Consider the following 22,990-nt stretch of genomic DNA (forward strand, 5'->3'; position numbering starts at 1 on the left):
TGATGAAATAGATAAAACCTTAAGAAGGCTATAAACAATTTGAACACAGCTAAGCAAACGTGATCTAATGAGCTGTGGTCAAACAAGTCTGATACCCAGCACGTGATAAAGCATGACCTAGAACTTTTACAAAACTATAACCAGTTTGCAATCACAAAGAAGTCTCAACATACCAAAATTGCTGTCACATTCTCAACCAAAATTCTGTGCAATTAGGAATCAGCAATAAAAAGGCAGCCCTCTAAAAATTTTAGCCCACAAGTTTGGAAACCTAGAGCCTTCTAAATAATCCATTGTTCAGAAAAATCAAAATGGAAAATGTAAAATATTTAAAATTGAATGATAATGACAACAGAAAACTTACAGGAAAACTTTACACCTAAACACTGCATTATACTAAAACAGTTCTTAGTGGAAACTTTATGTTTATAAATGCATGTATTTAGAAAGGAATAATGATTGAAAACAAATAAGCCAAGCATTCAATTTAGAAGGATGGAAAAAGAATAGAACAAATCCCACAAAATACAAGAAAGGAAATAAAAGATATAAAGAGAAAATATTGAATAGAAAACAAGGCAATGATAAAGTAACAAAATCAAAACCAGATTCTTTGAAAAGACTAACCAAATGGTAGACCTCTGGCAAGATTGATCTCTTTTTAAGTGGAAGAAGGAACAGACAATATGTATTTCTAAGGAACTGATAAATTACTATGAGTTTAAATATATGATGAGCAGTTTGAGATATATGAGCCAAATGCTTCTTAATGTGGTCCACAATCTAATTTGGGTGAAAGATTTTAAAACTTACCATTCTGCTTCTTAAATATTAATGTTTTAGTAGCTAAAAAGCAATTCCAATTTTCTCATTGATACCTTTCTATTCAATAATATAGGTAATATTTTAAGAATATTACATTTCTTCCATAGGATCAAGAAAGGTATTTTGAATTTTAAAAAAGGAACCATTAACATTGTTATTTTTCATGAATTGATCCTCTAAAGAGATTCTTCACTCTCCACTCTTGTTTAATAATAATAACTTAGTTAATTAAAAGAATATATGATTTTGGGATCCCTGAGTGGTGCAGTTGGTTGAGCATCAGACTCTTGGTTTCTTCCTTGATTTCATTTCATTCTGTCAGCAACTTGATCTCCCAATAACTCTTTTTAGAAAAAAATTACTAACCAGTGTTTAATACATTAGACAAATCACGTGAACCTCTCTGAGTCAAGGTTTTCCTCAACTCATAATTTTTGGTTTGGGACCAAATGATGCCTAAGATGCATACCCACTATAAACTATATGTGTCTAGAAGCAGCCTCATACCAGCCTAAACCTGTTTAAAGAAGCATAGCATCCTGCTTAAGAAGACAATCTTAGTAGCCAGATGACTGGCATTAGATCCTGACTCTGCCGCTTACTATCTTTAGGGCTTGGGTAAGTTATGTGGCTATTCTGTGCCCTATGTTTCCTCATCTGTAAAATGGGAATAAGAGTGACCAATTCAGCGCACCTCGGTGGCTCAGTGGTTAAACATCTGCCTTTGGCTCAGGTTGTAATCCCAGGATCCTGGGATGAAGTCCAGCATCAGGCTCCCCGCAGGGAGCCTGCCTCTCCCTCTGCCTGTGTCTCTGTCTCTGTCTCTCTCTCTCTCTCTCTCTCTGTGTCTATCATGAATAAATAAATAAAATCTTTATATATTTTCTGTTCTCTGATATTCATAATATCACTAAGTTGGTTCAGAAACTGATTAACAATAATTTCCCTCATTGTTACTTTGGATCTTATGGCTTCTCTCCAAAAACAAAAAAACAAAAAAATAAAAAACCCCAAAAACCAAAACCAGTATCATAACTAAATTATTCAAAATAGTCTTTAATTCTAAAAAGAGAAAAACTTGTGCTTTAGAATTTAGCCAAAGTACTAGTTAACACTCTTGTTTATTAACTTTCCATTATTTGACTCGTCTACATCCTTAAATTCCAATAGTAAGAGTTTATTTAACAAAGGATTAAAGGGAAAAACAGTAACAATATTTTATTGATGATTTTAAAGAACTCTGAGGAAAAAGTCTATTAAAATCCATTTCTCAAAAAATAAAATCAAGCTGGATATGAAATCCCATGATACACATGAAACCTTATTCTCAGAAAATCTTTGCCTAAAGGTTAATACTAATTTCCTGACTTTTGTGCTATGCTATCTGCATTCAGTAAAGCTCCACAATTAAATATTAAAATATTTTGTTCCTTTAACTGTAATTAATTTTCACATTTTAGAACCATTAGTCAATAAAGTTAGGTGAGAAATAGTAAAAGAATGCTTTATTTGAATTTTCACCAGGTGTTCAATGCCTGCTGAAACATTTTTATTATTGTAAGGGGATCAGATATCTTGTCCTATAAAAAGTAATCAATAGCCTAATAGCATTAATCTCAATCTTCTCATGGAAGGACTTATATTTCTAATATACTTTCCAACTGTTAAATAGGAGTTTTAATATCTCTGAGAATAACATTTGGATCATTTAGCAGAGACTGGACTCTAATATATCATTAAGAGTATTCCAGTGACTGAGGTGCCTCAGTGGCTCAGTCAATTAAGCATCTGACTGTTGATTTTGGCTCAGGTCATGGTCTCAGGGTTGTGAGACTGAGCCTTGCATTGAGCTCTGTGGCTTAGGGTTCTCTTGCTCCCTCTCCCTCTGTCTCTCCTCCCCCACAATTAATGTGTGGTAAAGAGCTACACGTGAGCCGACGGTGGCGCTAAACCGCTGGAGCCACCTGGGCTGCCCAGAAAAAATACTTTAAATAAGCTTTTTCTCTAGTAATAGGTGCAAGTAAGAGTAATGGATTAAAAATTAAGTGAAGAAAAAAGTACAAACCAGCATTGGAAAGTCTGTTCCAGACATTAATACGTTAATAAATTACATTTGAAAATTTAAAGAAATTGCCTTTGTGTTATCTGTGTACTCGGTTTCATCTAAAAGTATTGGATCTTCCTGCTATATTACATAGAGCTATACTATCCTATACATATACATATAGAGCATTTGAAATGTGGCTTATCTGATTTGAGATGTGCTACAAGTTTAAAACACACCAGATATCAAAGACCATGTGAAAAAGAGAATATGAATGACCTCATTAATAATTTTATATTATTATGTGTTAAAATATAGTATTTTGAGTATATGGGGTTAAATAATAAAAATTTATTTCACCTGTTTTTCCTTTGTGAAGAATAAGGACATTGAGTTAAGTAATAGTTCCTGTGCCAGTTGTTGAACAAATGGAACAACATGAAAATACAAAATGTAAGGAGGTTGTCACCAATGATGCATTTAAAAAAATTTTTTCTCTGGACTTTTTTCATTAGTAGTAAAAAGTTTGGATTATTCATTCATTTGCTTGCTTATTCATTGAATAAACATTTACTAAAGGCCAGTACACATAAGCCATTAAGAAACGTTTTGCTTGGGATCCCTGGGTGGCGCAGCGGTTTGGCGCCTGCCTTTGGCCCAGGGCGCGATCCTGGACACCCGGGATCGAATCCCACGTCGGGCTCCCGGTGCATGGAGCCTGCTTCTCCCTCTGCCTATGTCTCTGCCTCTCTCTCTCTCTCTCTCTATGTGACTATCATAAATAAATAAAAATTTAAAAAAAAAAAAAAAGAAAGAAACGTTTTGCTAATATGTCCTCAAATACTTATTATACATCAAATTGTTTAAATTTTATGGTGTACTATAGTATGAAGTACAGTAGAACCAACTATGAAAGGGAGAGCTCATAAAACAATTATCTATTTGACCACCAGTAAGTGCAAACATATCCTGCTAGAGCTCTAAAATCAAATTTACATTTCAACCTCACACAGAGGATCTTTCCAAGAATTTACTAAGCCATTATGCATTTTTTCAATATGCATTTTAAAGTCAAGCACATTTATCAAATTTATTTTACTGTGACATCACTAGAAACTCACTATTTTGTAGATGTTAATATCACCGACTCCTTGTTAACTTTGAGGCAAAAAATAGGGGTGAAATAATACAAAGTGGAAACTTTAAGATGACATTTTTAATTAAAATATTTGATGAGGGATCCCTGGGTGGCGCAGTGGTTTAGCGCCTGCTTTTGGCCCAGGGCGCAATCCTGGGGACCTGGGACTGAATCCCACGTCAGGCTCCCGGTGCATGGAGCCTTCTTCTCCCTCTGCCTATGTCTCTGCCTCTCTCTCTCTCTCTCTCTCTCTCTCTCTCTCTCTCTCTGTGACTATCATAAATAAATAAAAATTTTAAAAAATATTTGATGAAAGTTTCCTTTATCTAGTAAAGATTTTTTTTCTGTATAAAGTCATCATGAATAAAGAATTGGGATATTGGGAAATAAAAAAAATAGCTATTGGAAAGTTGATAATAGTGATTCCCAAAGCAAATTCCAGGATACTTGTTATTTTCCTACTTTCATTAGTCTATCCTTTTATTTTTTGTTTAAACTTTGGCAATCTAAATTCTATTTAGAATTTGACAAATTCCCCCTTAACTTTAAGTTCTTCTTTTTATTGCATATATATAGAAAAGAGGAAAAAACTGAACCACCTCAGTTTAACCGAAAGGAAGGAATCTACAACAAAAGACAATGATGAGTAAGTCTGTTGTTTTGGAAATCATAAATACATGTATCTTGAAAGAAAAGGATATTTCTTAAAGTGATAATTTAAGAGAAATAATTTATTTGCAGAAATTTAAAAATACACCTGAGTTAAAACATTTTTTTTAAGAAGTAAAATATTTTGTGATGTGTTTTACAGTATTCATGTGATCATAATACATGGTATCTTAATGTTTTTTTAAGATTTCTTTCTTTAGGGCAGCCTGGGTAGCTCAGCGATTTAGTGCCACCTTCAGCCCAGGGCATGATCCTGGGGACCTGGGATCGAGTTCCTTGTTGGGCTCCCTGCATGAAGACTGCTTCTCCCTCTGCCTGTGTCTCTGCCTCTCTCTCTCTCTCTCTCTCTAATGAATAAATAAATAAAATCTTTGAAAAAAAAAGATTATTTGAAAAAGAGAGAAAAAGAAAGTTCAAGTGGGGTGAGGGGCAGAGGGAGGGGGAAGAAGAGAATCTCAAGCAGACTCCCCACTGAGCACTTAGCCCACATGTAGGGCTCAATCTCACTACCCTGAGATGAGATTATGACCTGAGCGAAAACCAAAAGTCAGACACTGAAGTGACTGAGCCACTCAGAAGCCCCTGTGATATCTCAGTTTTAATACTCATGAGTACAGTCTACCAGCCCATGAATAAGAGACCAGCTTAAGATAAAACTGAAGAAAACGCCTTTTCAGATTTTATATAGATGGAAAAGTAATCCATCATTTGGTAACATAGTGCCTAACAAATAGTTGGTTCAAGAGCTAGGAACACAGTGAAGCCAACAGAGTAAGAGATCCAGAGGAACTCAGGAGGCTTATATGCCAGTACCCACCTAATTTCATATTGGCTAGCCATTGCTGCCTTGAATGAAAATATTATCTATAAAAATCTACTTCCCGTATATAATCTGGAAAGAATAGTATATTTATCCATTGAGGCTGGAAAATTGAATTAAGCAGAACGGGGGTTAAATTTTCAAAGTAGTTCATATGTTCAGCTCATTTACCCTTTCAGCTATATTAACTATTTGCCACACAATATGATGGATAGGTAAAGAAGAAAATAAAGTTTCTCCCATTGGGAACTTATGGTGTTATGTTGTAAGTTAATAAACCTTTCCAAACTTAGAAATAGGTTATGTGTTATGTTTCAAATTTTTTAAAAATCATTTGAGTGAAATTCAGAATGCATTTTTCATACAAATATCATAATTTATGGTTATAATGCCAGAAGTCCCTTTTTCTCATAATATAGCTTATCTATAGTATTAATCAGTAGTAGTCTAGATTAAAATATATAAAAATTGAGTGCCATTTAGAGTACAACAGGGACAAAGGGAAGAGTTTCTCAAATTTTCTTTTGACATCTTCTATATCATCATACCCCTTTTATCTACTTTTACTAGATACTTTTCCTAGCCACATTTCCCTCAACTCCAGATATTCTCATGCACCCTGTCCCACTAATATTTTTGTTGTAAATTACTACACCTTCCTTCCCATAAGTAAAGTTCACATTTCTTCAGTGAAGCCAATATCAACTAGATATTAAAAGGAAAGCATTCTTGGGGTGCCTGGGTGGTTTAGTTGGTTAGGTGTCCAGCCCTGGTTGCATCTCAGGTTATGATCTCCGGGTTATGAGACTGAGTTTGAGTCTAGTTCCCTCAGCACAGAGTCGACTTCAGATTCTCCCTCCCTCTCCCTCTATTTCTCCCCCCACTGGTTCTCTCTCTCTCTATCTCTCTCAAGTAAATAAATAAATAAATAAATAAATAAATAAATAAATAAATAAATAAAATCTCCCCCCCCCCAATAAAAGGAAAGCATTCTTTTTAACTTATTAAATACATTTTAAAATTGGCATTATATACACACAGAAAAATCTCAAATTGTACAAAAGGACATACAGGGAGAGCAAGTGACAAGTAACAATTTTTGATGCATGTATAATCTTATATTTGAAAGCAGATAGTGTAGGGATCCCTGGGTGGCGCAGCGGTTTGGCGCCTGTCTTTGGCCCAGGGCGCGATCCTGGAGACCCGGGATCGAATCCCACATCGGGCTCCTGGTGCATGGAGCCTGCTTCTCTCTCTGCCTCTCTCTCTCTCTCTCTCTCTCTCTCTGTGACTATCATAAATAAAATAAAAAAAAAATTAAAAAAAAAAAAAAGATGAAAGCAGATAGTGTAATATAAGACTGATGATTCACTGAACTCTATCTCTGAAACTAATAATATACTATATGTTAATTAATTGAATTTAAATTAATAAAAAGTTAAAAATGAAAGCAGATACCTGCTAAATAAACCAAATGAATTTCTGATATAATTATATGAAGTATAACAAACTTAGGAGTAAAAGTAGACAGTGAAGGAGGAAATGTTTTTGGACAACAGTGATAACCATGTAAGCAACCAAACTTAACGCTTGCTTTCCCCTCAGTCAGCTCCACTTAAGCTATTCTAACTTTTTATAGTTTCTTCCCTTCCTTATTCTTCTGAACCCATCAATTTGCTTACAGCTCCAGATTTTTAACAACAGATATCTTAGCAGTGAGCTTTCGAGTAGCAAGGGAGTAAGAACCTATGGTTCACTTAGGAATTTGCCTATATTTATTTAATTTCTCTCAATATTTATTTCTAAAGATCCCAGTTATTTATATATATCACTCCATGACTTGATACTAGAATAAGTGAACTTAAGGACAAGCCAAGATATTTTACAATAGATAAAAATTATGGCTTGCTGATTGTTTTTTCTACTCATTATAAAATTACTTAATCCTACTCAATAAAGCTATTTTACTAGCTTTTGTAATGCGTCCTTCATTCTATTTGCTTAGATTTCTTTTATTACCTTGTAAAGCCATTCTAAAGACTTGTTTTTTTTAAATCTGAAATTGAACATTTCTTATTTGCACATCAGTTTTAAATGATCATAGCATTTTATATTTTGTTTTGGCAGTTGTATAGGTTAGGATTGTCCAGAGAAACAGAACCAATCACAGATACATACATGTGTAATAACATAATAATAAGGTATTAATAAAATATAATATTTAATGATAATAAGATGGCATTGATGTAATTGTTGTTGATAATTAAAATGTATTGGGGTGCCTGGGTGGCTCAGTTGGTTAATCATCCAGTCCTTGATTTCAGCTCTGACCATGATCTGTGTGAGGGTCGTGGGATCAAGCCATTGGGCACAATGCTCAGCAGGGAGTCTGCTGGAGATTCTATCTTGCACTCGCCCTCTGCCCCTCCCCCTACTCACATGCATGCACACACACTCTCTAAAATAAATAAATCTTTTTTTTTTAAGTTTTTATTTATTCATGACAGACAGAGAGGCAGGCAGAGACACAGGCAGAGGAGAAGCAGGCTCCATGCAGGGAGCCTGACATGGGACTCGATCCTGGGTCTCCAGGATCACACCTGGGGCTGAAGGCAGCGCCAGACCGCTGGGCCCACTGGGGCTACCCTTAAAATAAATAAATCTTTTAAGAAATAACTAAAATGTATTGATAATGAGTTATATATATATACTTGCATATATAGAGAGAGATTGATTATTAAGAATTGGTTTTTTTTTTTTTCATGCAGTTACACAGGCTTAACTCCATCATCTCCCATCCACAAGTTTGAGACCCCAGAAAGCCAGTGGTATAATTCAATTTCAGATCCAAAGGCCTGACAACCAGGGGAGCTGATGCTGTAAATCCCAGCTCAAGAGTAGAAGAACAACATTCCAATTCAAACAGGCAGGCAGGATGAGTTGCCTAGGTGGCTTAGTGGATTGTCTGTGCCAACTCTTCATTTCGGCTCAGCTCACGTTTTCAGGGTCATGAGATCAGCACCATGCTGGCTATGGAGTCTGTGTCTTTGACTCCTAACAGCAGCAATGTATTTTCACATTTGCTTAATCTTACCACAAACACAAAATAGTTTCAGAATTCCTATACTCCTAGCACTGTTAAAAACAAACCTGCAAAGCATTCAAGATTTGTTTGCAGTCTTTTTTTTTTTTACTTTAATTTGACAGTATATAGGCAAATTACTATGTTCAAAACTACTTGGATTAGTTCTTTATTGTTGTTTTTTTATTTTAATTCCAGTTTAGTTAACATACAGTTCTGAATTAGTTTCAGGTGTACAATATAGTGATTCAGCAATTCTAAACATTATTCATTTCTCATCATGATAATTGTACTCTTTAATCCCCATCACCTATTTCACCCATCTCTCCCACAAAGCTCCCCTCTGGCAAAAATCAGTTTGTTCTCTGTAATTAAGAATCTGTTTCTTGGTTTGTCTCTTTTTTTTTCTCCTTTGCTTGTTTGTTTTATTTCTTAAATTCCACATATGAGTGAAATCATACAGTATTTGTCTTTCTCTGACTTATATTATATAGCCTTATACTCTCTAGTTCCATCCAGGTTGTTGCAAATGGCAAGATTTCATTCTTTTTTGAATAATATTCCATTGTTTATATATGTCACATCTTCTTTACCCAATTCATCATTTGATGGACGTTTGGACTGCTTCCATAATTTGGCTATTGTAAACAGTGCTGCAGTAAACGTAGAGGTGCATGTATCCCTTTGAATTAATGTTTTTGTATTTAGAGGGTAAATACCCAGTGATGCGATTACTGAAGAATAGGGTAGTTCTCTTTTTAACTTTTTGAGGAGCCTACAGTGGCTGCCCCAGTTTGTATTCCCACCAATAGTGTAAGAGGGTTCCTTTTTTCTCCACATTACTTGGATTAGTTCTTTGTTTGAAGAATTAGTTATTCATTTGAAATAGTTCGGTTTTCTTGCTTCTGTTTGTATTCAATTTTAATTTTTTTCTCTCATCTTTTTTAATTTAATCTTTTAAATGATGTCAAACATTAATATGGTTCTAAAAGCCAAAACTTAACAAAAAAGTATATTCAGAAAAGTGTCACTCCCTGCCCCATTTTTCCTATCTACTCCCTGTAGGTAAACAAATTCATTAGTTTCTGGTTTACATTTTGTTTATTTTTATAAAATTAAGTTGTTTCATTTCTTTTTTCTGATTTCTCTTTTTATACAAAGATGGCATACAGTGTATACTCCTTTACGTTCTTTGTTTTTCTGTTAGTGTATGTCCTAAAATTATACCTTGTTAATCAATTTGGCAAGGTTTAAATATAAGAATTCTTCCAACAGGAAAATATAGTTCCATATTCTAGGTTTAAATTTTTTTTTCCCCAGAAAACAAGCAGTTAGTGACATGTCAATAAAGCTCATTTATAAACAAACACCTACACATTAATATTTTATGTGAACTTCTATATCCTTTGTACTCTGAAAGGAAAATATATTATATATTTCACTGGCATTGGCTTTTCTTCCTCTTGGAAATTTGCTGCTGGCTACTGTCACTGCTATGAAAATGCAATAATGGAGACTATCCTTCTGCAGGGTTTACTTCCATTAAACTTTTTATTTTCAGATTGTAGATTCACACATATGCTGTTGTAAGAAGTAAAACATGATGCTATATATAGAAAATCCCAAAGAATGCACAATGACTGTGTTCCTTACTATGTAACTGTGAGTAATTAGTGTTTTAGTTTCCATATATGTAAAATGGAGATGTTTACCAAAGAGTTATTTTTAAGATTAAGATATAGCTTGTGAAGTAACAAGTACCATGCTTTGACTTTAGAAAGAGCTCAAAGAAACTTAGCAATATATTTCATCATTACAGTCCAGCTATCATCCAAAACAATCAGTTTAGATAAACAGAATAAGTATAAACAGATAAGCAGAGGTTCTGTGACCTATTTACCTTTTTCTCTATAAGACATAGTAAGTAGGGGGATCCCTGGGTGGCTCAGCGGTTTAGCGCCTGCCTTTGGCCCAGGGCGTGATCCTGGAGTCCCGGGATCGCGTCCTGCGTCAGGCTCCCGGCATGGAGCCTGCTTCTCCCTCCTCCTGTGTCTCTGCCCCTCTCTCTCTCTCTCTCTCTCTCTCTCTCTCTATGATAAATAGATTAAAAAAAAAAAAAAAGACACAGTAAGTATTAAGAGGATAAAGGAAATCTGAGGATTTTGTCCCTGTAATGTACATATAACTTTCAGGTTTCTTGAAATTATATACAAATACAGTCTCTTACAGATAGTGACTTTTGATATAAATTTTTGGTAATGGAATTAATTACGAGTTCATTTGTGGCCTTTGAGAGTATAGTACCAGTAGAGTGGTAAGGCAGAAATCTGAATATAAGAGTTTAATTTCAGTACGGAGGAATAGAGATTGGGTTTGGACCATTATTTTGAGCAGTGATTTATGGGGGAAAAATTCATTAAATTAAGTAAAAGAATTAAACAGCCTCAAGGGCCAAGCAAATCATATACTTGTAATATTAACCATCAGTACTGCTGTAAGATTCCTGTAGCACTCACAGCTTGGGCCAGAGAGTGAAGGAAACAAATAGGTAGGAAATCCAGGATTACACATTAGAAGGACATGTGTGTGGCAGAAGGTTAAGGGACTTTCTTTTCTTTTTGTTATTATCCCCAGCTTTATTGAAGTGTAATTGACAAATAAAATTATATATATTTAAAGTTTGTAACAGAGTGATTTGAAATATATGTGTGTACCCATTCCATGAAACTGGTTGCAGTCAGGATGGGAGGAGTTGATTTCATCTAGGAAGAAGTAAAAGAAGGAGGAAGAGAAGGAGATTAAAATAAAAATGGGGGTCACCTGGCTGACTCAGTCAGTAGAGCATGCAACTGTTGATCTCAGAATCATGAGTTGAGCCCCATGTTAGATGTAGAGTTTACTTAAAAATTAAAATTAAAAAAATAAAAATGAGAAGAATGATGTATTGTCAACTAGTCCACTGGTCATGCAGTGAAGACAAGTTTTCCTCTAAAAGCAGCTCAGGCATGTGAAGGATATCCTGGAAAATAGTTTCCCCAGTTATTTGATACTCAGGCCATACAGCTAGCTCTCCAAGGTTGTCAAAAACAGTTTGCCTAACTGAGCCCCTCAATAACTATCTTAATTTGAGAGGCAGAATTACCAACAGACCCTTTGGGGATATTACATTGCACAATTCCTGGGGACTCCATTTACATCTTACTCTATCTGAACAGAGAGCCCCTTGGAGTCATTCAAGATAGTAGCCCTGCAGGACCCACCCTTCCCACATAATTACATGAGGGTCAACAAGGAGTATCATCAGTTCCTTAAGGTGTGGTAAGATAGTGTAGAGAGGATCTGCTACTTCAGTCCTCCCAGGAAAAGAAGGCAAGGTGTAAAGAGCCCTTCGGAATGCTTCTCATGGTGAAGTAGCCCATTTGCCCCAGCTTTGCCCACTTGAGGCAGTAGTAGTACTGGTATAATGTAGGGGAAACTGGAGGTTCCCAGCCCTGGGTGGGAGTCACTTAAGCCCTCTTGCTCCTTGAGGCTTTTGGAGCTCAATGGAAGGAGCTGGATTTCTTTTATGACACTCTTTCAAACTGAGGTTCAGGTGATAAGCAAGTAAGGCTTTTCATTGAAAATACTTGATAATCAGGGAAAATTTTTAAAGAAAAAAGATCACCTGCAATTCCATTTTCCTCACATAAATTTTAGTTTTTGCATAAATGCTGTTTTTCATTCCTTGTTTGCATACTTCATGTATTTTACTTGGAGGGAACATATTGTACATATTCGTTGCATATGAAACTTTAACATATCAGTCTTATTTTTAATAGCACAGAAATGTTAATGGATAATATTGATGTAATTTTGAAAAGCGTTTAAATAAAATTTCTTTTTTTTTTTTCATAAAGTCAATAGCATAGATTTGTGGTCTCTGAAACAGTAGTCACTAGCCAGCCACACATGGCTAATGAGCATTTGAAATGTGACTAGTCTGAAATGAGATGTGCTATGAGTGTAAAGTACACACTGGATTTTGGGAAAAAAAGCATACAATATCTCATGAATAATTTTTATTGATTACATGTTGAAATGATAATACTTTAGATATGTTGGTTAAATAAAATATATTATTAAAATTAAGTTCACTTCTTTTTACTTCTTTCAATGTGTCTACTAGAAAATTTTAAATTACATTTGTGGCATACATTTTATTTCTATTAGACTGCACTGATGTAGATTATCATATACAGCTATGAGATCATAAAATTGGACAATAAGGGAATAGTTAAATCATCTTTGGCATGTTTACTAGATATAATATTGTGCAGCCTTTAAAATTATAAACCTATGGGTGATGTGGCCAAAAAGTATATGTATTATATTATATTAAGGAAAGAAAGTATGATATAAAATTATAGAAATTGTTTTTAAAATACCTAAGAGAATTTTTCCTGTATGCTAACATGCTAACTAGGGATATGTTCAGAGATAAGATTACAAATGAAGTTTTCTTTGTTTTCAAATTTAAAAGAATGCCTTTGTAACCTTTTTTCACTCTGAAATTATTAAAGCCATCAAACTTACTTTTTTATTTAAAATAATTCCTGAGTAACCCTGACTCAGACTTAGATCAAGGTAAATAAGGAGATGGTATATTAGGGTTCTCAAAGTGGAACTGTGGAGAAAGGAGCAAGCCAACTAACTAGATCTTCACATCTTTTCCCACTGTTCAGAGGAAATGAAAGCAAAAATCCCAAAGACAGGTTGGCTTGTAAAGGAATGAAAGACATTTAACATCTTTCACTACTTTGTAAAGAAAAGGATTAGAAAACTGAATCTGAGATCTTTTTAAAAGAATTGAAGGTGTGAAAATGACTTGCTATTTTAAATGCTTCATCTTGCTAATTTTTTTTCATTTATAGATTCATGATGTTGCTATCTAAAGTTGAGAAATCATCAGAAGAAATCATGGAAATAATGCAAAATTTAAGCAGTATACAGGTTAGCTTTTTTTTTAATTTATAAATAAAATAAATTTTATTTATTTATTCATGAGAGACAGAGAGAGGCAGAGACACAGGCAGAGGGAGAAACAGGCTCCATGCAGGGAGCCTGACATGGGACTCGATCCCAGGTCTCCAAGATCACGCCCTGGGCCAAAGGCGGCGCTAAACTGCTGAGCCACCAGGGCTGCCCAGGTTAACTTTCTTTTTTCCTTTGAGGCGTATAATTTTTCATATGTCTACTACTCCATTTGAAAAAAGAAAATAGGAAAGAAGCCCCAGATTGGAGAATCCAATCCAGGAAAGAATTTGCAGGGAATATGTCTAATTTACTTTTCATGAGAATTTCTTTTCTTATATGAACACTAACCATAATCTTTTAGTAATATCTGGCTTTTTCACATTTTAAAGTTTGCAGTGTTGACCTGCCAGCAAAAGTTAAATTTCTTACCACAGAGTTTAAGTTTTTCAGATGAAAGGAACAGTAATGAAAGGAACATTACTGATAACTAGACTTACCAGTAATGCTCTATATGTAGAGAACTTAACTCATTTAAGATGTCTTTCTTTTAGGCTTTGGAGGGCAGTAGAGAGCTTGAAAATATCCTTGGTATCTCCTGTGCATCCTGTTTCTTACAAAGAGAAATGCGGAAAACGAAAGAACTAAGTAAGAAAAATTCATGGGTTTTCAGTGGCATCTCTCTGATTCCTTATTTCTAAACATTAAGAATATATCTAATGTTTTCAGTTTTAGAGATAAACTCAATAATCTTTCCCAAATTTAAATCTGATAGACTTTTTTATATATGGCACTACTGGACATGTAATGGAAATCTTATTTAAAGAATAAGAAGCTGGACAGCCCCAATGGCCCAGCGGTTTAGCACCACCTTCGGCCTGGGGTATGATCCTGAAGACCCGTGATCGAGTCCCATGTCGGGCTCCCTGCATGGAGTCTGCTTCTCCCTCTGCCTGTGTCTCTGCCTCTCTCTCTCTCTCTCTCTCTCTCTCTCTTCTCTCTCTCTGTGTCTGTCATGAATAAGTAAATAAAATCTTTAAAAAAAAAATTATAGGGATCCCTGGGTGGCTCTGCGGTTTAGCGCCTGCCTTTGGCCCGGGGTGTGATCCTGAAGACCCGGGATCAAGTCCCACGTCAGGCTCCCTGCATGGAGCCTGCTTCTCCCTCTGCCTTTGTCTCTGCCTCCCTCTCTCTCTCTCTGTGTCTCTCATGAATAAATAAATAAAATCTTAAAAGAAAAAAAATTATAAGAAGCATATATCTTTTCCCAGGATATGTTACTTCAGGGATTCTTGTTGAATATGAAGGAAAAGAATATGCCTTCAGCCTGATAATCAGGCTTTTTAAAAATCTAGTGCTTATTCTTTAAATAAGATAAAATAAGGTATTACATTTTGTACTCGATACCTATTATGTATTACTTCAAATTATCTTTTTCTCATGAAGTTATCCAAGGATGAGAAATTATTCATATTCTATGCTAATTCTTAACATGAGTATTTTTGTTTTTGTTCTTTTAGTGATAAAAGTAACAGAACAAAAACTGTTCGAAAAGAAGTGTTCAGAATTTTCCAACAAAGGTAAAGAGTTGTGTTTTCATTTATATTAAAAGATCCTTTCATCTCATTTCGCCAATTATCATGAGTCCTTTTTTACTGTGGTCTTTTTAAAAGATCATAAATCTCATTTGGAAACCTTATACTGAATTTGGCAGGCCATGTCTGATAAGATAACTTCTCTGATTATTAAACTTTTAAAATATGTTTTGAAATACAATTTTCAGTTTAAGATTTAGATTTTGTCTTTTTATTAAAAGTTCTTCTTGAGCATACAGACAAATAGGAACAAGCATTAATATATAGCAACTTTTTTAATGGTGAATTAGGATTACACAAAGCATAAAAAGTTACTTTGTAACCAGCGTTTTGAAAACTTTCAGATCATTAATGATGTTTGATCTACTGTGAACTCATATGCCTCTGAGCATTTCACAGCATGGGAAACTAAATTAGCAGGCTTCCCATAACACATGCACGTCCATACCTCAGTAAGCAAAATGATCATGGACTATAAAATATTAAAACCTTTAGACCAACTTAAGACGGATCATTTTAATATTACTGACATAAATGCCATTTTGCAATCTCTGCAAGTGGAACTAGGCCTTTAAGTGGGTAGCTATGTTTTAGTCTACCATTTTTGAATACCAATGACTACCAATTATTGAGGACCAGTAATTCTAAGTTCCCAACACTAGGATCAGCAGATCTTTACCTCTACTCTGCACTATATCTATTATCACTGTCATTATAGATAAGGAACAAAAACAAAAAATGTTAACATGCCCAAACACACTGCTATTTTTTTTTTATTTTTTAAAAAGATTTTATTTATTTATTCATGAGAGACACAGAGAGAGAGGCAGAGACATAGGCAGAGGGAGAAGCAGGCTCCATGCAGGGAGCCCAACATGGGACTTGATCCTGGGTCTCCAGGATCACAACGTGGGCTGAAGGCAGTGCTAAACCACTGAGCCACCCAGGCTGCCCAACACACTGCTATTTAAATGTCAGAGCAGGAATTCCAACTAAAGACCAGTCTAACCTCAAAAAAGTATGTGTTTTTTCCATTGTTCCATGTTGCCTCTTCCTACAACAAATGAAATCACTTAGTCAACCCAGCTTTTAGATTCAAATGAGGCATAACTGAAACCACTTCAACCAATCTAGTATATTGGATTATATTTAGGATCTTTAACAAGCCAGTGATGAGTTTGCATGGAAAGTACTAGGATTCCCTGTTATTTCCAAAGGCCACCTGGTAATATAGGGCAATAGCCCTGGCAGGACTCCTCCAAAGCTCATGAAGGAAGAGAGCTGAGCAGGTTTCCCGAACCATTCAATGGAGCAGAGTTAACTTCCACTGTGATCCCAAGAATTTAAGAATATGAAGTTAGCTCTTAGAAAAGGCTTAAGACCTCTTCTTTCCTATACTGTGAAACTTGATTATAATGTGTAGCTGGATTTCAGTGGTTTCAGTTTCTTTTTCCTTGAGAAGTTTTAGAGGATCATAAATGGGAAATTGGATTGTTGATTATTTCCCAACCAGAGGAAATCTATATATTATGTGCCAATGGTGTGGATTTTTTTTCAATCTGTAACTTCCTAGAAGTGACCAGAATTAGGCTTTACAGAGTTGGCTTTCACCAATTTTTGAGAAATGAGGAAGGGAAAATTGTAGAATAAATAAGTGAATTGTCACTTTAATATTGGGGAAGAAATTTCCAAAACTATCGTTTCATTCCCTAAACATTTATTAAGACATTAAAGGTATATTCCATGTATTAAAAGTTATCTCTTTTCAGTTATCTATTATATACCAATTCTTTGAGTGTTTATGCATGACCAGCTTTAAAACTATTTTCTAGGATTTTAGGCCTTAAAACTGACTTGCCCATTACCAGGTTTCCCTAAGGACTGAGTGTTTGTTCACGCATAAAGGAGATCCTGTGACTAAATCATGTTTTAAAATTTCTAATAAGGGAACCCTGGGTGGCGCAGCGGTTTGGCGCCTGCCTTTGGCCAGGGCGCGATCCTGGAGACCCGGGATCGAATCCCACGTCGGGCTCCCTGTGCATGGAGCCTGCCTCTCCCTCTGTCTATGTCTCTGTGTGTGTGTCTCTCTCTGTGTGTGTGTGTGTCTCTCTCTGTGTGTGACTCTCTCTGTGTGTCTCTGTGTGTGACTCTCTCTGTGTGTGTCAATCTCTCTGTGTGTGACTATCATAAATAAATAAAAATAAAATAAAATAAAAAATAAAATTTCTAATAAGCATTGATTATTTGTTGTGGCCAAAATGAAAACTGAATTTAAATATATATAAAATATATAATAGGTATAGAAATATATATTAGAATATATGTCATCTTCCATTTGTTTCTTGGCAAGAGCTGAATTAGCTCTTTACATTTCCTGAGGTATTCAGATCTTCATTAGCTTTTCAATTAATATTTTTTTAAAGATTTTTTATTTATTTATTCATGATAGTCACAGAGAGAGGAGAGAGAGGCAGAGACACAGGCAGAGGGAGAAGCAGGCTCCACGCAGTGGGACTCGATCCCAGGACTCCAGGATCACACCCTGGGCCGAAGGCAGGTGCTAAACCACTGAGCCACCCAGGGATTCCCTCAGTTGATTTTTTTTAAAGTATTGTTGCCTAAAAAATCTTTTGAAACTTATTTCCTTTAAAATTTGAGTGTTTTTACTGAGTGTTTTTTCCTCTTCTCTCTCTAGCTCATGATGCATTTTTTTATTTTGGTTTTTGATTAAAGATGATGCACATCGACACATTTATATATATATATATATATATATATATATATATAATTTTTTGCTGAGTTAACAACTTTAAACCCTTTTTATTTGTATATTCATTTTACAAGGATTTAGCTAGTGTTTTTGACATCTCAAACTAATTTGCTTTATACATTCCTTATTTGGGGATCTATCTAGCCTTTTGCCTTTTATAGAAATTTCTACTTTACTTCTTTCACTATGCTATTATCTATAATTGATTAAATTTTAAAATATTTGGGGAATCTTGATAATATTAGAAGTTATGTAATGTTAAAAATAACTCCTATAATATATATGAGATTTGTTTTATTAGGTACTTAAAGAAAATAAGAACAAATTACTTTTTTCACAGTAAAAAGAATGTCCTTGGGATCCCTGGGTGGCGCAGCGGTTTGGCGCCTGCCTTTGGCCCGGGGCGCGATCCTGGAGACCCGGGATCGAGTCCCACGTCGGGCTCCCGGTGCATGGAGCCTGCTTCTCCCTCTGCCTGTGTCTCTGCCTCTCTCTCTCTCTCTCTCTGTATGACTATCATAAAAAAAAAAAAAAAAAAAAAAAAAAGAATGTCCTTCAGATTATCATAAAATTTTCCTAGAATAGTTAAAATAGACAATATCAGGAAAATTCCAGCATTTAGGCTATTGTTGCTCCTTCAGGTCAGCCCCCTGGTTCTGTTTATTTTTCCATGTCACTCCTAGCTAGCTTGTTTAGGATCAGTTGCAGCCTTTATTACAGAGAAGTACAATTGTAAAAATAACATGCTAGTGTTTTAAATAAATAGACATCTGACACATTTTTTAAGGCTTTACAGAGGAAATTAAAACATATACAATAACATGAAAAGGTACCCTGAGATTTTCATAGTTTTCAAAAGAACTGGATGTTGCAAATCAGGGGCTGCTTTGATAGAGCATATGAATAAAAGAGGCTCTCCCTTGCTAAATACAAATTTCTTAAAGGAAGGCTTTCTTTCTTTTTTCAGTTACTTAGGAAGTAAGCCTAACTTCATTTTCCTTAATAATATTGGCTTTATGACTCTTAGAAAAATAATGAGATGAAAGGTCCTTTTTCTGTTACATTTGGATGTGAATTTTCATAATTATTCTTAATTTGTTATGCTGAAGATTTAAAACATGACCATTCAATGGGTTGATACAGATGGAATGTCACATTATCATCACATGGTAAGGCATGAAATTTATTTACTTTACATAATCAACCTCTACTTAAAACAACTTGATACAAATATTCCTAAATCAATAGAGGGCATTATATAGCACTTAGTATTTTCATTTTTTCTGGAAATATTAGAAAATACCATCATTGTTTGTCTAAGACCAGTACTTCCAGTAAACAAAATGTTTTTCAAAAGAATGTAAGCAAATTGTAGAACAGTTGCCAAGATATGAAATCTAGACACATTAGCTTTAGTCCAAAACATATTTTATCTGTTTTGAGAATAATTGTGTAGGTTGCAGTATGCATATTTGAGATGAAATGTAACCATGTGAACTTTACAATTGTTCAAAAAAGTTGATTGTCTCAGCTGTTTGTAATACAAAATATTTCAGAATTTCTAGCCATGGCCTTCAGAAGAAAAGTGCAAGCTATAACGTTTCTGTTTTCTTTAGCTAACTTACTGTCTTACATTATTAAATTCATCTGGGTTATAGGATTTTAAAGTTTTCGAATTCTTGGACTACAGGACAAATTTTAAGCTCTTTCTGTTCTGACTATGAAATAGTTTGATACTGCCTTTTCATTCTAACCACCCACAGAAGTATTTTTTAATTTAAAGATATGTTGTTCTTTCCCCCACTCAGGCTTGAAAATGTATTTATCATACAGCCAAATAATTTTACTCCCTAGAAGACTACTATCCTTTTAGTTTTTTATATCCTAACATTAAATAGTATCTTTTTTCAAATAAATACTTCAGTTTTAAAAGCACTAAAGTTTGAAGTGTAGACATGATGCGTTTTAGAAGAAACAAAAATTCCTTCCTGTGCCTTCATGTTCTTGGTTTATCTGAAGACAAAAAATGGAGATACTAGTTTTGGTGACACAAATCTACATAATGTACAATTGTAGTCCTGGCTCTTTATCAGAATTCTCCTGTCATGTTGTACTTGGTTCATATCTTTCCTATTAATAATGTTAATGCCCTTGTCTTACACTATTCATCACTGTTTTGGGGATACATTTTGACTGCTTACTTGAGATTTGTCTACGATTTAAGGAAAAACAAATTGATTTATTACTTTTCAAAGCCTTTTAAATAATTTCTTCCATGATTCAAATTTTTGTATACTTCTTTAGAAGTATGATAGTTTTTATCTTTTAAATAATCAGTAAAAAAAATTTAACCATAGATTTGAACTCACTTAATAGCAATTATATGTTTAAGAGGTGTAAATAACTTGCTATCAGACATTACGAATATCCAGGTGCTCTGTATGTGCTGATGACAACAAAATTGAAACGAAAGACTGTAATAATTCTGACTGGTTTTCTCTGCAGAAGATATTGATTATTTGTGTGTGGTGAGAGATTTGGAAAATTCAATTAAAGGAGTTGTGCAAAGGTTTCATAAATTTTCCTTCTACAGCATGTACACAGACATTGTTGCGTATTAAATCAATGCAGCACTTCACAATATATTTTCTTTGAAACATAAAAATAAATAACATTTAAACAGTTCTGCTTACTACAGAAACAAATTTTATTTTCTGTGAAGCATTTAGTCATGTGCTATCACTGACTCATACACATTTGCCAGCTGTAACAAATTTTATAGACATTTTCTCCAGAGACATATCTCACATACTATGAATTTTTAAATGAGCAAATGGTGAAGAAGGGATGTCAGCAATATAAAAATTGATCAGTTAAAAGATAAAAGCATAAGTAAAGAGATTTGTATGGTAGTCTTAATAGGTTTTATTAAATAAAAATACTATAAAAAGACAGTAATGAACAGACTGAAGACTAACCGTTCTTGAGATGGAGAAAAATTATTCTGGCACATTTAGTAGAAATTGGTTTTATGTCACCTGACAGGTGAACATTTTTTTCCCCTGTTTTAACTCTTAGAGTAGTCAAAAATCTCTTCAAAAAAAGAGTTAGATAAATTTTCTAAGTGGCTTATGTATTAAACACACACATAGAATGATAAAGCAGATATTTATAGTGTTATATAGATAATTATATAGTTAAAAGCAGGACTTCTGTAAAAAGTATTGGGTGGATTTTTCCTCCAGCTCAGACTCATACAAGAGGAAAAGAAGCATTTTTTAATTTATACTGTTCATACCATATGCTTCAGCTCTCTGGAATCTCTCTCTTTGTGAACTCCAGGCCTCTCTACTTCTTCTCTCTCTACCTGGATTGCTCTTTCTTCCTTCTCTATCTAGCAGATTCCTCCTGCTCATTCTTTAAGATCAGCCTCAGATGTCACATCTTTTATGAAACTCTCCCCAACTTGCCTACGTAAAGTTAAATTGCTTTTTCTTCTGGCCTTCTACAACACTTGTCTGAATGTTTATAAATGTATTATGTTGTAGAGTTGTAGTGTATTGTAATTGTCCGATTATATGGCTCCTCCTGGGCTCCTCCTTGGCAAACAAAAGTCGAATCTCGGGATCCCTGGGTGGCGCAGCGGTTTGGCGCCTGCCTTTGGCCCCAGGGCGCGATCCTGGAGACCCTGGATCGAATCCCACGTCGGGCTCCCGGTGCATGGAGCCTGCTTCTCCCTCTGCCTATGTCTCTGCTTCTCTCTCTCTCACTGTGTGCCTATCATAAATAAAAAAAAAAAAAAAAAAAAAAAGTCGTATCTCTATGGTATAGCCCCAGAGCCTAGTATAGAACCTGATAGAAGGTCCACAGTGCATGTTCAGTGAAAAAATAAAGACAAATGCAACTCTAAGAATTTTTTAAAGGAATTTAAATATTTTCAAATACTTACAAATTACTATCTCCTTACATGCCTCATCCATTTAATACTTACGGCATGCCTACTATGAGCCAGGCACTGTTCTAGCAGTGGGGATATGGTAATGACCAAGGCAGACATAGTCCTGCCCTCATGATTATAGAATCTGTCACAAAAGACAAATAATTATAATAAAGCATAATCACATAATAATCATAATCATTATATTAATAAGTTTTGGGGCACTTTTTATCCTAAATTCTTAAATGTACATTCTGAAACAGAATTGGGCAAATCAGTAAAATGTTGAAATGAGAATTTATAACCCTGAAGCTGTTTATAATGTAAAAAAAACTTTATGTTTGGGTTCTTTAATTTCATTTGATTCAGCATTTATTCTGTATCACATATTGTGACAACTTACTTTGAAATGTTTTCTGAAAAAAATCTTTTTTCTTACAGAATTGCATCATCTTGACAGCTATGAATTCCTTAAAGGCATTTTAAACTGAGGTAGGATTTCACCTTTCTAACTAAGGTTATTAGCCTTGTGAAATTTCACTGTTTTGTTCAGATGGAAACATTTTACTTATATTATCAAATTTGGTATTGTGTGTCTATGAAGAAAATAGGGACATGAGCTTTGGAAGTGTTTTTGAAATTATATTGAATCTATTTTTATAAATTGTAAGAGGACAATCTGACAGGATGTGCGAGTTAGAAGCTGATTGAAAAGAACTGTTGAGCTCATCAGCCTAGCTTTAAAAGTCAAGTGCATATTTTTAGGTTAGTATTTAGAGGGCTCTTAATTTAGCATCTTTATTTTTTTTTTAAGATTTTATTTATTTATTCATGAGAGACACAGAGAGAGAGGCAGAGACATAAGCAGAGGGAAAAGCAGGCTCCATGCAGGGAGCCTGATGTGGGACTCGATCCTGGGACTCCAGGATCACACCCTGGGCCGAAGGTGATGTATTTATTTAATTAAATAAAATATTAAAAAAAAAAAAAAATAGCCTATCCCAGACTTAGTGGCATCAACATTAAATAAGATTCTTAGAAGCTAACTAGATGTTGCCTATTATCTCTCAGGAAAAAAAAGTAATGCAAAATAAATTCTA

General features: G+C 34.6%; 1 protein-coding gene across 5 annotated transcripts in view; it reads left to right on the top strand.

Annotated features, from left to right (window-relative positions):
* The window catches only part of LOC121500357 (integrin subunit beta 3 binding protein), a 70,477-nt gene that overhangs the window by 41,259 nt on the left and 6,228 nt on the right, over positions 1–22,990 (top strand). For 3 of the 5 annotated variants that reach the window (XM_041772008.1, XM_041772009.1, XM_041772010.1), the window contains 5 exons: positions 4,584–4,653; positions 13,489–13,567; positions 14,143–14,236; positions 15,109–15,168; positions 22,332–22,382. In XM_041772008.1, the coding sequence (XP_041627942.1) occupies positions 4,584–4,653; positions 13,489–13,567; positions 14,143–14,236; positions 15,109–15,168; positions 22,332–22,381 (353 nt within the window). In that variant the 3' untranslated portion in view covers position 22,382. Of the gene's footprint in view, positions 1–4,583; positions 4,654–13,488; positions 13,568–14,142; positions 14,237–15,108; positions 15,169–19,062; positions 19,123–22,331; positions 22,383–22,990 lie in introns of all 5 variants that reach the window. The other 2 variants (XR_005990368.1, XM_041772011.1) reach the window with 2 other exon arrangements.

This window comes from Vulpes lagopus, chromosome 10 (genome assembly GCF_018345385.1).
Source record: "Vulpes lagopus strain Blue_001 chromosome 10, ASM1834538v1, whole genome shotgun sequence".
Taxonomy (NCBI): Eukaryota; Metazoa; Chordata; class Mammalia; order Carnivora; family Canidae; genus Vulpes; species Vulpes lagopus.